Source organism: Xyrauchen texanus, chromosome 10 (genome assembly GCF_025860055.1).
Source record: "Xyrauchen texanus isolate HMW12.3.18 chromosome 10, RBS_HiC_50CHRs, whole genome shotgun sequence".
Lineage (NCBI taxonomy): Eukaryota > Metazoa > Chordata > Actinopteri > Cypriniformes > Catostomidae > Xyrauchen > Xyrauchen texanus.
In genome coordinates this window covers 40,634,597-40,651,306 of record NC_068285.1, presented here as the reverse complement: position 1 = coordinate 40,651,306, position 16,710 = coordinate 40,634,597, and the positions used below count along the sequence as shown (strand labels likewise).

General features: G+C 42.8%; 1 protein-coding gene across 1 annotated transcript in view; it reads right to left on the bottom strand.

Annotated features, from left to right (window-relative positions):
• Window positions 1–438: 438 nt before the first annotated feature.
• The window catches only part of LOC127650010 (grainyhead-like protein 2 homolog), a 43,513-nt gene continuing 27,241 nt past the window's right edge, over window positions 439–16,710 (bottom strand). Inside the window, exons 13-16 of the mRNA XM_052135114.1 lie at window positions 16,534–16,625; window positions 7,470–7,555; window positions 6,654–6,718; window positions 439–2,246 (exon numbers count right to left, since the gene is read on the bottom strand). Of these exons, the coding sequence (XP_051991074.1) occupies window positions 2,132–2,246; window positions 6,654–6,718; window positions 7,470–7,555; window positions 16,534–16,625 (358 nt within the window). The 3' untranslated portion in view covers window positions 439–2,131. The remainder of the gene's footprint in view (window positions 2,247–6,653; window positions 6,719–7,469; window positions 7,556–16,533; window positions 16,626–16,710) is intronic.

Genomic DNA, 16,710 nt, shown 5'->3' with positions numbered 1-16,710 from the left:
AAGGGTAAATTGCACCTTATCTCTGTGTATGTAAGCAGGAAGTTATGTTGTCCATAAGACAAAGCTGCCCGCATCTGTCAAATGCTGTGAACGCACCAGCCTTGCACGAGCAGAAATGCTCACACACAGCTGTGAAGTTTCGCAGTCTTAAGAGACCCATTAAAAAATCTCAATAAATTACATATTTATTAGCAATTATTAAATTAAAAGCAGTAATGTAATGACAGGAATGCTACCCATTGTAATGATTTAAAAGTAAAAAAATGTAAAAAAAAATCATGAGTAAGAGAGAAAAGTACCCACCATAAAACATACCAAAAAGTTACTCAAGCAAATGTCACAGAGTAAATGTAGTGCGTTACTACCTTCCTCTGGAACCAATTCACGATATGTTTGGTAGTAACGTCACTACTTCTAGTTAAATGCTCCCCAACACTGGTCTACACCAAAGAAAGACAAATGTATGTACACTTTTAAATGATAAAAATGACTAATTTATTTACACATAAATTACATTTTCTTTTCCAAAGTGCCCTTTACATAATTTCTCATGGAAGACGTTCAATTTTTGTCTGAATTTGGACTACATTAACATGCAAATATAGTGTACATATAAACTAGAAATGAACTGGGTTGTAAGATTGCATAGTTATTAGTAAAATAATGGCAAAAACTGTGAGAGGCACTCATTCCTTGTCAAATTTGTGAAATCTCAAACTGCATTTACATTTGAAACCAATGGACCTTTAAAAAATATTTCACATAAAAAATACGAGTGCAACACATAAATCATGGTTGAAATGGATCTGAGCTATACCTTCTGTATTTTGATTGTGTCATTTTATGTATTTTCTGATATCGAGGTACTGTACAGTTAAACATAATTCATACACATCCTCCTTTGCACTACTGAACATAAAAACTTGAAATGGCACACATAGTCTCATCAAAATGATATCTACCAAGTTGAAAATAACAATAATAAGAATGATAATAATAATAACAAACCAATAAAAAAACATATTTACAGTATTGGACACTTTTCACAGATCAATAGCTCTGCAGGTAACAAAGACTCAGATTTGTATTTGTGCTGCATGCAAATGTATTCCAGCATTATAATTCCAATGGAAAACACACATTACAAACAATGTATAATACACATTATCGCAATAATATTTTTACGTCCTTTTCTTCCACTCCAGTGAAATCCTTAGGATGGCACAGTTCAGAAACTAAGTGAAATGTGAATTATCATGTACTTTTATCCTTAAAAGTTAAAGGTGCTATATGTAATATTTTTAGTGTACTAAATCATAAAAATGACCATAATATGTCATTAGAGAATTAGGAAACATGCTAAGTTGAAATACTGGCTTCTCCGATAACAATGCTACAGCCAGTATATTCTACTTTGTAGTTTCCATTCCGGGCCGGAATTTCTGTATATGTTTTGGACTGTGTGATCCCGCCCACTGCCCACTCGCCAATAGTATTTCACATCGCGGGTTGCCAGATTTGAACAAGTTTGCAGACAAACAACCCTGCGTGCTGCAGCCATGGAAGCCAGCAAACGAACTGGATCAGAGTTACAACCGACATAAAAAGCCTCGCCATCCGTCTAAAAACCACCATGACCAGAGGTGTAGTAAAACAAGGATAAATATTGGAGATGCCTTTGTAAGATGGAGACAGCTTAAAGCTCAGAAATCATTTAAAACGGATGCTGAATTGGCAAATTTGCATGTCAACGTTCTGGCAACCTACATGAGCTTTGAGTCTGGGGCTCAGTACCCATTTCAAACACTTGTTGTCACTCTTACATATAGCACCTTTAAGATTAAAATTCTGTTACCACTAGCAATAGTTTAATCAACAGCAGAATAATGAAAAACAACCACATGCTTCTGGACCGTTTACCCACAGGACACTTTTGGGACCCACTGAAATTTACTGACCACTAAAAAAATCATGCATGAAGTTTTTGAAAATGAGGTATGCCAACTTTTGGCCATTTGAATTCAATTTGTGAACAGCCGATGATGAATGATGACCAGACTGATGGTTGGAGTACAAGTAACAAGTCTTGTAGCTTAAGCATACTCAACGTTAGAAATTCATGCAGTGATGTTTATATTTCTGTCAATGTGATTTTGTAGGCATCTGCATTGTTCTCGATACTCAGGATAAATGTGTCCTCATTAGAGTAGTGTTCGATGATATTATCATCCATGTTCACCAAGATCCTGCGTTGGAGAGAACAAACTCATAAATGACTCATTGAGCTCATTTATATGCACATCAATATGCTGATTACACCCAAAAATCTGTATTTAAAAAAAAAATCTGACAAAGCAAGAAATCCACATTTCCTCTATTTGAAATAATCGCATTAACCTCTGTTTTTGACGACAAACTTTGAAGAGGCATGCATAGAGCAAGTAAGAATGCCAGTTAAGGTACAGTATTAAAGGTACTGTAAGCAATTTTAGCATTCTGAAGCTTTCATGAGACTGAAGTGTTGAATTTGCCACAAATGAATGTATTCAATTTCATGCAATCATCAGACCAGAGCTCTCATTTCAGCTGAACTTTTATTATGAAAGATATTTGAAGTTCTTCCTGTATGTGAAGTGTTTGTTATATCAAGCTTCCCATGACTCGTGATCTGAAATGTCCAAACTGCAACAGCGAAATTGTTAATTTGAGAGTTCACAACCATTTATAAACTCAACACACTGATCTGTGGCTCTGCAGATGGATACTATTGGACACACTGCATAAAAATCAAGCATTAGTAGTGTGTGTGTGTCTGAAGAGATAACAGGGCAGAGCGGTGCCTCTTATTCATACTGTGGCGTGCAGCGCATGTGACTATTTTATTTCATTAAATGAAATCCTTCTGCTGTTTAATGATCACACTTGGTCATATTTAGGCTTTTTTATTATTATTTTCAAATGGTCTTTGATTTCATCTCAAAACTCTCACATTACATTACAGTTTGCTATTGGCAGCATACTTTAATATGGTACCGAAATTAACAACAAGACGATTTCATACCATTTTAAATGTTTTGTTATTGCAATATTTTGTTAGTAACGGTATACCACACAACCCTACTCAGTACACTTATTTCAATAATATCTTTAAGGGAGTATGACAATTTTGGCATACTTTTTCTTGAAAACTTAAAGCGCCAGTGTGCAGGCCTACCAGTGTGGATTGGTTTATTCTTACACCATTTACATTCTTGCACCGATAAAGGAACACCATTTAATGTGTTTACATGACCACACATGTTGTCGACGTATTAAGCATAAGAACACGCATGTACGTAAATGCGTTGAATGTTCATTGATTATGCTGGCCTGAGAATGCCAACATACTCTTCTTTCTACAGACTTTGTTAAGTGTTTTTCTCAAATCCCTAAACCAAGGCCAAACGTCTCCTACAGCTTTCAAGATACATCTACCAAATTTGGTACAGACCTTATGACTGTTCTGATTCGCATTGCTATATATTTTCTAACTGATCAGAATAACGGTTTTCGCACAACATATGATCAAATATATGAAAAATCACAGACTTAAGGCCATTGCACACTGAGTCCGAAATTTTCGTATGCGTTTTTTCGTGTTCATCAGCCTAAAAATTCGTCACGCACAGAAACCTTGCACACTGAGTCCGATGCGTATTTATTAAACCTTTGCGGAAAAAAACGCAAAAAATACAAAATGGATTCGTCAAGCAGTGAGGATGATTTTGTTGCCCTCTCTCTTCTTTAAAAGAGAAAAAGAAAGAGGAAATATTGGGTCCATCCAATCCTGAGATTGCGCCGAGAGGAAGGAGAGTTTCAGCTCCTTATCAAGGAGTTGCGAAATTATCCCGAGCGATTCAAAATTTACCTCAGAATCAGAATGTCTGTGGAAAAGTTTGATGCTTTGCTAGCGATACTGGAGCCACACATTAAAAAGAAGACTACAAATTGCCAATCGATCCTGAACAGAGACTGGCAGTATGTCTAAGGTAGCTATCACACACACACACACACACACACACAGCTGGGCAGACAGATCAGCTGTATACAGGTTATATTTTGTACCCTAATAATACAATAGTAATCGAATTGGCTGCTCAATCACACCTAAATCGATCCGAAATTTCGATCTGATTGAAAGGGGAGGTTTATTCCTTTTCTATTCCGATCGAGAGAACATACACTTGATCGAATTGAAAACCGAAACTGAAAGGACTGCGCATATTCAGTGTTTTTGTAATCCGCATTTTGTTTTTCATACAGTACTTTGTGCTGCGAGACGAAGTGTATCAACTTGTCAGACGCCATTCTGGATTTTGCCGGTCACTTGTACGGTGGCTCCGATTTGTCAAAAACCTCTCAAAATGCTGGCTGTGGATGCGAAAACGCAGAAAATCGAACCCGATCCGAATTTTTTATTACGGATCGAAAGTTTCGGAGGCAGTGTGCAAGCGTGATTGAAATAACGTGAGGTCGAATTTTTTTTTTAACGTGCGAAAATTTCGGATGCGAATTTCGGACTCAGTGTGCAACGGCCTTTACACTGACAGAATGTTCAAATGGGCTAACATAATGCTTATTAATTCAAACCCCAACTGTCAAAAAATTCTAATGTAAACAAACACACACTGCCTGCCATATCTACTTGACAGACCTTTTTCACACTCCGGGTTTTGGAACACAGAAGCAAACATTTGCAGGGTAAACTTCGACAAGGGTTAATGGGAGATCACGGCAAATATTATTTTCACTTACCTATTTGCTCCAAGAGCAAAAGAAAAAATCCACTATTACATTTGAATATCTTTCCAGATGAGGAAAAAATATAGAGCAGTGGATTAAGATTAAGATTAATCTCCAGTGCGGAGATCCCCTGAGGGAGAAAGGTCCCGATCAATTCTGGCCAAACTTCTGAGATCATTCTATAAAGATCTTGTGTTATACGAGGCGAGGAGTAAAGGAAGGCTTTCTGGGAAAAAACACATAATATTCTTGTTCCCAGACGTTGCGAATTTGACAAGAGAGAAACGTGATCAATTCAAGGAATGCAAGAAACTTTTTTTCAATGGAATGCCCCTTTTGCACTGATATTCCAAATTGAGAATAGATGCTAATTAGGGCTGTAAAACATTCACATGCCCACAGCAAGCGATGTCCTTCATAAAGTCAATAGAGTAATTTTTGTGATACTCACATTGCAGCCGAATGAACCGGCTCACTGATCATTCACTTGACTGTTTGAGGAAACCGAGTGTTTTTTTTTTGGTGCTGGTTCTGCCTTGCGGCTGAAGTTTATTTTGCAGAGTGGTAACAAGTTTTGTGGATGAATCTACATGCTCTTTGAGTTTGTTCCGGCCTATTGGCTGTAGTTTGTTTTATAGATAATTTTTACTGTGTAATTCTGTCTCACAAAATTTGTATAGAAACACTGGACTTGAGCAAATTAGTCGTGGGGGTCCTCGTAGGCATACATGGACTGTTTGAGTTTGGAGGGATGGACGGCAGTTGGCGCTGTCATTTGCGGGGTTAATGCGCAATGTTTTTCTTTTTTCTGTTTGTTTTATCAAATAATATTGTCAAAAATTCGGGCTAACCGATTAAGTAAAGTTATGACATCTCTTATACAGTACATATAGATCAGGTGGGGTTTGTTTGGGGCTGTAGTTCCTCTGATGACATTAGGCGTTTCATCAATATCATGTGGTAAGTTGCGAATGATCAGGCTCCGGTCGCTGCCATCTCACTTGACGCTGAAAAGGCATTTGATAAGGTAGGATTGGATTATCTTTTTAAGATTTTGGAAATGTACAGGTTTGGGAATACTTTCATTGGATGGATTAAGTTACTTTATAGACACCCAGTAGCAGCGGAACAAACAAATGGATTAATTTCAGATTATTTTACTCTGAATAGGTAAAGTTTATGCTACTCTTTCCCCACTATTGTTCGGTCTTTCCCTGGAAACATTAGCAGCCGCGATAAGAAAGGACGATTATTTTCCAGGGGTGATGGCGGGAGGTGTGGCACATAAGCTTCTGCTTTACACAGATTACATTTTATTATTTGTCTCCGACCCTGCTTGATCTATGCCTTGCATCTATCTATCTATCTATCTATCTATCTATCTATCTATCTATCTATCTATCTATCTATCTATCTATCTATCTGTCTGTCTGTCTGTCTGTCTGTCTGTCTGTCTGTCTGTCTGTCTGTCTGTCTGTCTGTCTATCTATCACTTGTATATCTGTGGTTCTCAGCTTGTCATCAAGTGGTGACCCAACACGGTATCCAATGTAACCATTATTTAATGTAGTCTGGGTCTTATTTTCTTTCACCTTGCATAGTTTTGTTTGTGGTTTTCTAGAATCAGGGCATGTTACACACCCTGTCCATGTTTGAATCTGCTTTTTTGTCTAGGCACTGAAATGTGCACCAAATAGTGTAGAGTTTGATTGGATCAATCGCACAGCCTTTGTTGTCAACAGATGTTTCTTCTCGATTTTAAAAGTTGATAAGCCAATTTATTGTGCTATCTTATTTATGCATGATTATATGGTTAGTTGTATTTTGAGTTGAGTAGCACTGTTTTAGAGATTTTGATTTCAATCAATTACCCTTTTTTGCTCTTCTTGTAAATCTTGGTCATCCTGTCGTTGGGCACGCCATATTTCTCTGAAATCTGTTAGGATGAAACAAAATAATTGATCAGAGCTAGGCTTTCATGAACATAGAGTATATACTATAAACACTGAGAATAATATTCAGGAACATCAGGACATCATTGTCAGTGCAACACACACCAACTTAAATACATTCATCTTACAATTGTGATAGAAATGTAGTAAGGGTCTTAAGTATTTTACACATTAATAACAGTGCAAATTGTCTTGATTTCATGTGAAAATATTTATCTGAGTGGTGCAAGTAGTCACATGACTAGAGCCATTTAATTCCACTGTACTCCTCTAAAGATTATGTCTGTGTATAAAAAAGCAAACTTATTAATAAATCAATGGTCTATTATTGATTTATTATAAGAATGTTCTGCTCTACCAAATATTACTTATGCTCACAGGACAAGTAAAAATGTAAGTGGTCGGAATTGTGACCAGTAGTAAAAAAAAACATTTTAAAATAGGCGACTGATTGACTCCCATTATAAAATAGCAGATTTTACAGTACATTTACAATAAATAATAATAAAATTATTATAAAATGAATTTGCAGTTATTCTTGGTTCATCGCTTGTAAACAGCAGGGGTGTAAATATTTGCTATGACAGTGATTCAGTGATTCTCAAACAGATGCATTTTGATGCATCGCTGCATTTTTACACCTCGCTGCATTATTACACCATTTTTTACAAAATTCCCTGATACTTCAGTAGTTTAGAGTAGCATGCCCCTATAGGAATAGGAATAGACACTCACTGCATCCATCAGTCCTCTGAGAGTGGGTGTCCGCAGCATCAGAGCATCAAACACCTCATCTGACTCTTTCCTCACATACAGGAGAACTGCAAAAACATACAGTACACACTGCTTATTGTAGTGTTTTAGGTCCGGACTTTCGCACGGGCTAACCTTGGCTGCAGCCCAGGGCCCCGAGATGTAGGTGTATGTGAGAAGTACAGAGTGGAATGGATTTGCAGGAGGAATGTTTTTTCTGAAAGTCTGATCGTCAGACTTGTTTTCTCTAGCTCAAGACCTCTGCGATATCGGCTTTACATATCTGATTACATTACATATGAAACATACTCAAACATTATCATCTCCCTCTCTCTCTCTGACCTTTCCTGCAGTTCCACTATCATAGGAGTTCATCAGGAACAAATAATGATGGTTTTAAGGAGATTTTGTTTGAAGGCTAATGGAAGGTTATGTTAACGCCTAACCAACCCATAAACCATTGCTGAAGAGTGGTGTTGTACAGTGCAGTATTTCTCATGTTTAAACCACATATAGACACTTCAAGGAATCATAAAGACACTGATTTACTGTCTCATTTGAATGAATTCCAGGACTTTAATACAGTTTTCAGTGTTTTCTATTTTTGAATTAAGCTTTCTCTCTCTAATGCTCATTTTTCCTGTCTGCTTTGTGGTTAAAATTCTCTCTGATATAGCTCCATCACGAGCATAACAAATGGTCAGAAAGAATGATGGATTGTCAAATATTAGAAAAAAAGACACTGGTCAAAAATGCTCACTGAAAATTACAAATAGTGAGGATTTATGAGTGTGGGGTGGTTATTACCACAAGCAAAGATTCATTGGTATTCAAAAAAATATTGCTAAAACATGACAAAGCACTCCGTTCACAAAAGGAAAAAAGTAAAGGTGGGTTAAGTCACTCTCTCTCTCCTCTTCCAGATAACATTCCAAAAATTAAAATAAATATATATTATATCATCATTCTAATTGATCATCCTTGCAAATATGGCACAAACATGCACAAAAACAGTAGGCTCCATTACATTTAACTATAATGACCTAAACGGCAACTATTAAGATTAATATTTTTGCATAACTTGTTCCGGAGTTTTCCATGAATCCCACAAGCTCTTATGAAGGGAAGAGTCTGCACCAGATTTATTTATAAATTTGTGTCCAATTTTATCATCTGATTTCAAATATTACCAATTTAAATTCAAATGTTTAAAACAGAAGGTGAGGGTGAATGTCTTGTGCCACAAATAATTATTAGGCCTCTCTGTCACAGAGTTGTAAAATTTCCATTATGAGCCGGGTTTCCTGATAACATTGCAACGAACACTTTAAGGTCATACCATCGTACGTTATTTTAGTTTCCCAAGCCAGCACATATTGCTCGTTATGATTACTTCATATAGTCTAAAAATAAGAGCTGTCCGGTCCAAAGGTGCTGAAATAAGTCTGAAACTTCTGCCATTATGTCCAGGAGTTTGTTTTCTCAAGATGAACATATTGCAGAAACACTGCCAAACGGTCATTTTCAACACAATGTTTATCCTCGGAAAAAGTGTACAATGCACTGATCTATTATAAGTGTTACAATGGCTTTCCAAGGACCAATATATATCAATACAATTTATTAAATGTCACACAATCTGTGAAAGATGCATGAAAGATAGTTGCACATAATGGATTTATGAGTGTTATTAAGAGCTTAAATTACAAATGTATGTGCTATTGAGATAACAATGCTTTTGGGAAATGCACCTTGAGTAGATTCTACTTATCTGCTACTAATGTTCTACTCAGTGTTTCAGTAAACCCAGCCATTGTGTATTTTTGACAATTTTATTTGTCTATTTTTATTTGATATTTTTCTTGATAATTATATAGAGGTATGCGATTCAATTTATGTATTCATATATAGAATACAGTTTGCCGCTTTCGCTGCAAACGAGCCTGCTTCCACCGTCGCTGCCGCCCCCTCCGTTCAAGCCGCGCAAGAAAAAGCACCGCTCACAGAGGCTGCCAGAGCACGTAGACTTCGGTGACGTCACGCCGGCCCAGTCCCTGCGTGCTTCACCGCTACCTGAGATCTCCCCGCCGCCAGTCCATTTTATGAAGGCGGACCAGCACCCCTCCAGCAGAGCGGTGGGTCTCGTCTCGTTCGGCACGTCAGGGGACGACGATGAAAAGGATGACAGCCTCTCTATTGACGCTGCATCCGACGACTGGCCGGGCTCGAGTTTCGACCCCGCGCCATCGACATCAGCGGACACGAGCACGGGCACCAGCATGGACTCTGAGATCGTCCGCATCCTGTCCAAAGCCGTGGAAGACCTCGGGCTCGTCTGGTCTCCGGAAGAACCCGCCCGCAGCCGGCTGGACGAGTGGTTCCTGCAGGGGCGCCGGCAGGCCCCTCGACAGAGACCCTCTCCTTTCTTCCCCGAAGTGCACGACGAACTCACGAAGTCGTGGAAAGCCCCGCACTCTGCTCGCCTGAAGCCTTCTTTTTCTTCCTCGCTCTCCTCAGTGGACGGTGCAAGAGAAAGAGGCTACGAGGGAACTCCGCCCCTCGAGGAGGCTGTGGCCAACCATCTGTGCCCACCCTCCACCGCCGGATGGAAAGCCAAAGCTTCTCATCCCTCGAAGCCCTGCAGATCCACCTCAGCTCTCGCCGGTCGCGCATACGCCGCCGCCGGCCAAGCTGCGTCAGCGCTTCTATCAATGGCGGTTTTACAAGTTTACCAGGCCAAACTTCTCCGCACCATGGACGAGTCTGGACCTGAACCTGAGGCTTTCAAGGACCTGCGCAGCGCCACTGACGTAGCCCTGCGAGCCACGAAGGCCACTGCCCAATCCATCGGCCGGGCCATGGCTAACTTGACTGTCCTTGAGCGCAATCTGTGGCTGATGCTAACGGAGATGAAGGACGCGGATAAGGCGCCATTCCTTGACGCGCCTATCGCTCCAAGCGGCCTGTTCGGATCAGCGGTAAAAGAATTCGATGAACGCTTCACTGAGGCCCGGAAGGATTCGCAAGCTATGCGTCACTTCCTGCCCAAGCGCTCCAGCTCGTCTCACCAGAGACCGCCTCAGCAGCAGCAGCGAGCCAGGGCGGCCCCTCCCGTCTCCCAAAAGCCAAAGAGCAGACCTGAAACGGACGCTCGACGCCGCTCGCGTTCCGCTGGCCGAAGAAATCCGCCTGAGTAACGAGGTCCTCGGCCCAAAATCGTGCTGAACCCGGAGCCTCGTAAGTCTTCCTAGCAATAGGAAGAAAAAGAGAGAGTACGTGTCTCGCAAAGGCCGGACCACTCTCTCTAAAACATGTAAAACATTACCCAGTCCCCTTACAGGCGGTTGGAAATGTCTGTACAGCAGTCAATGGGCCAGTCACAGAACTCGCTCACCTGCAATCAAACGCCGTTTTAACGGCGACACACAGAAATCACGAAAAGAGTCATTTTCTGCCTGTGTCACTAAGGGTTCACATGTCCACACTAAAGTGCGCATTCCCACATACCAATACTGTCCAAACAGTGCCAAATACTTCCCCAGCTCAGGCTGGACGTCCAATAAATGTAGATCGTGCGCCTATTGTCATGTATGCACCACTACACACAAGCACTGTTCCCACAGTTATAAACACTTCCCCAGTAAAAGCGGGAAATACTATAAATGTAGCGCGCGTGCCTGCTGTCCTGCATGCACCCCTACACACAAACACTGTATGCATAGCCAAAAAAAAACCCGCCGTGAGCGGAAGACTTTATGAAAGTGGTGCGCGTGCCTACTACAGTATATGCACCCCCACCCATAAGTGCTGCCCATACAGTTTCAAACAGTTCTCTGTCTCATGTCGCAAACATCACAGATGCGATGCGCGAGCCAAGAGACTCCCCGCTAAAAGCGGGAAGCTTCATGAATGTGGCGCGCGTGCCTATTACGATGTATGCACCCCCACCCGAAAACTCTGTCCATACAGTTTCAAGCATTTCTCCGACTCATGCTGCAAGCATTTCGGAGATAGCGCGCGTGCCTGTACTCTCACACGCACCCCTGCACTCTGCAATTTGCCGGTGGGGCCCATACGTCACTGCGACATGCCCCCAGCCAGCATTCAGCCCATATCTGTGCGAGCAAAAGCCTGGGAAAAAATCCCAGACATGCCGAAATGGGTTTTGAACATAATAAAACACGGTTACTCACTTCAATTTGCTCGCAGACCACCCCGCTTTTCAGCGGTGGTCGAGACGAAAGTGAGGAAAGATGTGTCACATGTTCTATGCACCGAGGTGCTCAAACTGATAGAGAAGGGTGCTATAGAAACTGTTCCTCCCTCTATGAGCGAGGCGGGTTTTTACAGCCGCTATTTTCTCGTCCCGAAAAAGGACGGTGGCCTCCGCCTCATCCTAGATCTCAGACATCTGAACAAAGCTTTAATGATTCGCTCGTTCAGAATGTTAACAACCAAACATATCCTCGCGCAAGTTCGCCCCGGGGATTGGTTTCTATCAATGGATTTGAAAGACGCTTACTTTCACATTCCGATAGCGCCTCATCACAGGCCTTTTCTGAGATTCGCTTTCGAGGGACAGTCATACCAGTACACAGTACTACCATTCGGCCTATCATTGGCCCCCCGTACATTCACGAAATGTATGGACGCGGCACTTTCCCCCCTGAGACAGCGGGGAGTGCGAATACTGAATTACCTCGACGATTGGCTAATCATAGCACAATCAGAGGGTCAGTTAACGACGCACAGATCTTGGATTATCAGCCATCTAGAATGTCTGGGTCTGAGAATCAATTTTGCAAAGAGCGTGCTATCCCCCAGCCAGAATATCTCTTTTCTGGGAATAGTGCTAGACTCAGTGCAGATGACAGCGTGCCTCTCATCAGAGCGCGCACTCTCTATTCGACGCCTTGCAACATCATTCAGAACGGGTGCACACGCCCCCGTCAAACGATTTCAAAGAATGCTCGGTCTCATGGCCTCGGCATCGGCGGTACTGCAGCTAGGATTGTTGCACATGCGTCCTCTCCAGCGCTGGCTCAAGAGCCGTGTCCCCACTCACGCGTGGCGCTCGGGCCACTTTTTGATCAGAGCGAATCACGGCTGTATAAAAGCCCTGATGCCCTGGAAAGCCGTCAACTGGTATCAAACCGGCGTGAGTCTGGGCGTAAATACGTGGAGAAAAATTATCACGACAGATGCCTCCAAAATAGGATGGGGGGCCCTTTACGAGGGCAGGCCTGTCTCCGGCTTTTGGTCAAACCCGGAAAAGCGCCTACATATAAACTGTCTGGAAATGAAAGCGGTCGCCTTGGCTCTCAGAGCCCTGCTTCCGTACCTGAAAAACGAACACGTCCTGGTCCGAACGGACAACATGACGGTAGTTTCCTATATAAATCGCCAGGGTGGACTCAGGTCGAGCTCCCTGCACTCTATGGCCAGGGAGCTCATCTTATGGTCACAACACCACCTGCGCTCGCTGAGAGCAGCGCATGTGCCAGGCGCCCTGAACCAGGGAGCGGACATGCTGTCCAGAGACAAGGTTCTCCCAGGAGAATGGTCTCTCCACCCCCTGACGGTTCAGTGGTTATGGCAAACCTTTGGCGAAGCAGAGGTCGACCTCTTCGCCTCCAGAGAAAACGCGCACTGCCCCCTTTTCTTCTCAAAGAGCACGGACGCGCTCACCCAAGTCTGGCCGAGCCGCCCCTTGTATGCTTTTCCCCCCGATCGCGATGCTACCTCAGGTCATCAGTCGGATCAGGGAAGTGAAATGTGCAGTGCTCCTGGTAGCCCCACTCTGGAACAACCAGACGTGGTTTCCAGAACTGATGCAGATGATGCAATCTGCCCCATGGCCGATTCCGTTGAGGCTAGACCTCCTCAGGCAGGCCAACGGGATGATTCTTCATCCCCGCCCCGATCTGTGGGCCCTCCATGCATGGCCCCTCAACGGGTTCCCGAGAACCTCCCCAGTGGAGTTTTGAGAACCATCACTGAGGCGCGAGTGCCCTCTACGAGGCGCTTATATGCCCAAAAGTGGAAAATGTTCAGTGACTGGTGTGATACCAAGAGCTTGAACCCCAAATCGTGCGAGATACCAAGTGTACTCGCCTTTTTGTAAGAGCTGCTGGAGGCGGGCCGCACACCCTCCACGATCAAAGTCTATGTGGCTGCCATAGCGGCGTCACACAATCCTGATAAAGGACGTTCATTAGGGAAAAACAACCTAATCATTCGTTTCCTAAGAGGCGCTAGGAGGATGAACCCTCCTCGCCCCCTCTTGGTGCCGATCTGGGACCTGGCCACGGTCCTGGACGCACTCAAGAGTGCCCCGTTCGAACCTCTCCGAACCGTGCACCTTAAACAGCTCTCGCTCAAAACTGCGCTCTTGCTGGCGCTCGCCTCAGTCAAGAGAGTGGGCGACCTGCACGCGCTGTCATCAAGCGCTGCTTGCCTGGAATTTGGACCTAACGACTGCAGAGTTGTCCTTAGGCCAAAGCATGGGTATATTCCTAAAGTGCTCTCCACACCCTTCAGAGTACAGGTGATATCTCTGGCAGCGCTATCGTCCCCAGCAGACAAAAGCGACGCTAATTTACTCTGCCCGGTCAGGGCGCTCAGAGTATATTTGGAACCTTCTGCCCTGTTCAGACAGACGGAACAATTATTCGTATGCTTTGGCGGCCGCACTAAAGGTCTCGCAGTCTCAAAGCAAAGAATATCGCGCTGGATAGTGGATGCTATAGCGCTAGCTTATGAAGCCAAGGGCCTTCAATGCCCCTTAGGCGTCAGAGCTCACTCTACGAGGAGCATGGCCTCCTCGTGGGCGTGGTCGAGTGGGATACCCATTGAAGATATTTGTGCGGCGGCGGGCTGGGCCTCGCCTTCGACATTTATCAGGTTTTATAACCTACAGGTCCCCTCATTGCATTCCAACATTCTATCAGCCTGACTGTAGAATGGACTGGAGAATGTATATGCTGAGCATTATCTCCTCCCTTATAAGGTCCGTCTCTGACTGACTTAGAGGATTTTTTATGCATATCAGTATATATATAAAAAAAATGCATTCCAACATTCTATCAGCCTGACTGTAGAATGGACTGGAGTATGTATATGCTGAGCATTATCTCCTCCCTTATAAGGTCCGTCTCTGACCGACTTAGAGGATTTTTTATGCATATCAGTACATAGAAAAATGCATTCCAACATTCTATCAGCCTGACTGTAGAATGGACTGGAGAATGTATATGCTGAGCATTATCTCCTCCCTTATAAGGTCCGTCTCTGACTGACTTAGAGGATTTTTTATGCATATCAGTATATATATATAAAAAAAATGCATTCCAACATTCTATCAGCCTGACTGTAGAATGGACTGGAGTATGTATATGCTGAGCATTATCTCCTCCCTTATAAGGTCCGTCTCTGACCGACTTAGAGGATTTTTTATGCATATCAGTACATAGAAAAATGCATTCCAACATTCTATCAGCCTGACTGTAGAATGGACTGGAGTATGTATATGCTGAGCATTATCTCCTCCCTTATAAGGTCCGTCTCTGACTGACTTAGAGGATTTTTTATGCATATCAGTACATAGAAAAATGCATTCCAACATTCTATCAGCCTGACTGTAGAATGGACTGGAGAATGTATATGCTGAGCATTATCTCCTCCCTTATAAGGTCCGTCTCTGACTGACTTAGAGGATTTTTTTATGCATATCAGTGCATAGAAAAAAATGCATTCCAACATTCTATCAGCCTGACTGTAGAATGGACTGGAGTATGTATATTCTGAGCATTATCTCCTCCCTTATAAGGTCCGTCTCTGACCGACTTAGAGGATTTTTTATGCATATCAGTACATAGAAAAATGCATTCCAACATTCTATCAGCCTGACTGTAGAATGGACTGGAGTATGTATATGCTGAGCATTATCTCCTCCCTTACAAGGTCCGTCTCTGACTGACTTAGAGGATTTTTTATGCATATCAGTACATAGAAAACTCAGTACATAAGATATGTGCTTGTGTTTGTACTATGAGCGCCCCACCATGGACCACCTTGGAAGGGCACTCTATACTATCCCATTATGTAGCTCGCCGTTGGCCGGCTCGTGGAATAATCACTTTGCTTTAAGGCTCAGGCATCTGCCTCTGGCTTTATAGAGCGAAGTCAGCACGCACGGCGTTTTACTTGGTGTTCCCATAGCGTAAGCTACTTACGCAATAGGAGAGACCTCTCGATAGGGAACGACTCGGTTACTAACGTAACCTCGGTTCCCTGAGAGGAGGGAACGAGTATTGCGTAAGCTGCCGTGCTAGTGCTTGGTCAGTTTCGCTTCAGTCGATTGAACCTAAAGAACTCTCATGACGGGGCGCCTAATATATAGCCCTAAGCCACGCCCATCTTGGCGAGCTCTGAGCGCGCGAGCACGAAGCGCGCGGTTCAGAGTCGCCCCGTCATTGGTTCGAGCAAGTTGCTGCAGCACAGCCAATGACCGAGCTGCCTCGCTCATTGCTGTCTGCTGTGCAGCTGCAATGCGTTTTACATAAAGACTTCAATATTTCTCGAGAAACTGAGTTTTCCCATAGCGTAAGCTACTTACGCAATACTCGTTCCCTCCTCTCAGGGAACCGAGGTTACGTTAGTAACCGAGTCATTATAATCTCAGCAGTGGCAATTCAGAGCATGCTATAAATAGAGAAATTGCTGGAGTACAGTACAACTCATCCTCCAGCTTTCTTTAAAAACATCTGATTTAAGTCTGTCATTTTTGCTCCACAACTTGTTCCAAACAGAGTTGCAAAAATATTAAGTGTTTTCAAACATAAGTAAGCCCACATAGGCCATTATCATTATGTATCTTGTTTTCTTGTTATTATTTGACTGTTTCCTTGCTATCACAACTTGGTCTCTGGGTTTCCACACAGTATGTTCGGAGCAGTAATTTTTTGCAATTCCATTTGGTGGCTCGAGTAGTGCAGAAATCACTCACTTCAGCATTAAATGTGTTGTATGTGTCTCATGCTCTGACCTTTCTTCTGTGTGTCCTCTCTCATCTGTTTGTGAGGGGGTGGGCAGAAGTCTTCCTCAGATGAGTGGAACATCCTCTTTACCAGCACACCTCTAACATGAACACACACAAACACAATCAAAAACTTCATCTCTCAACTGACCAATCAGATGTTCAGATTTAACCCAGCATTGTATG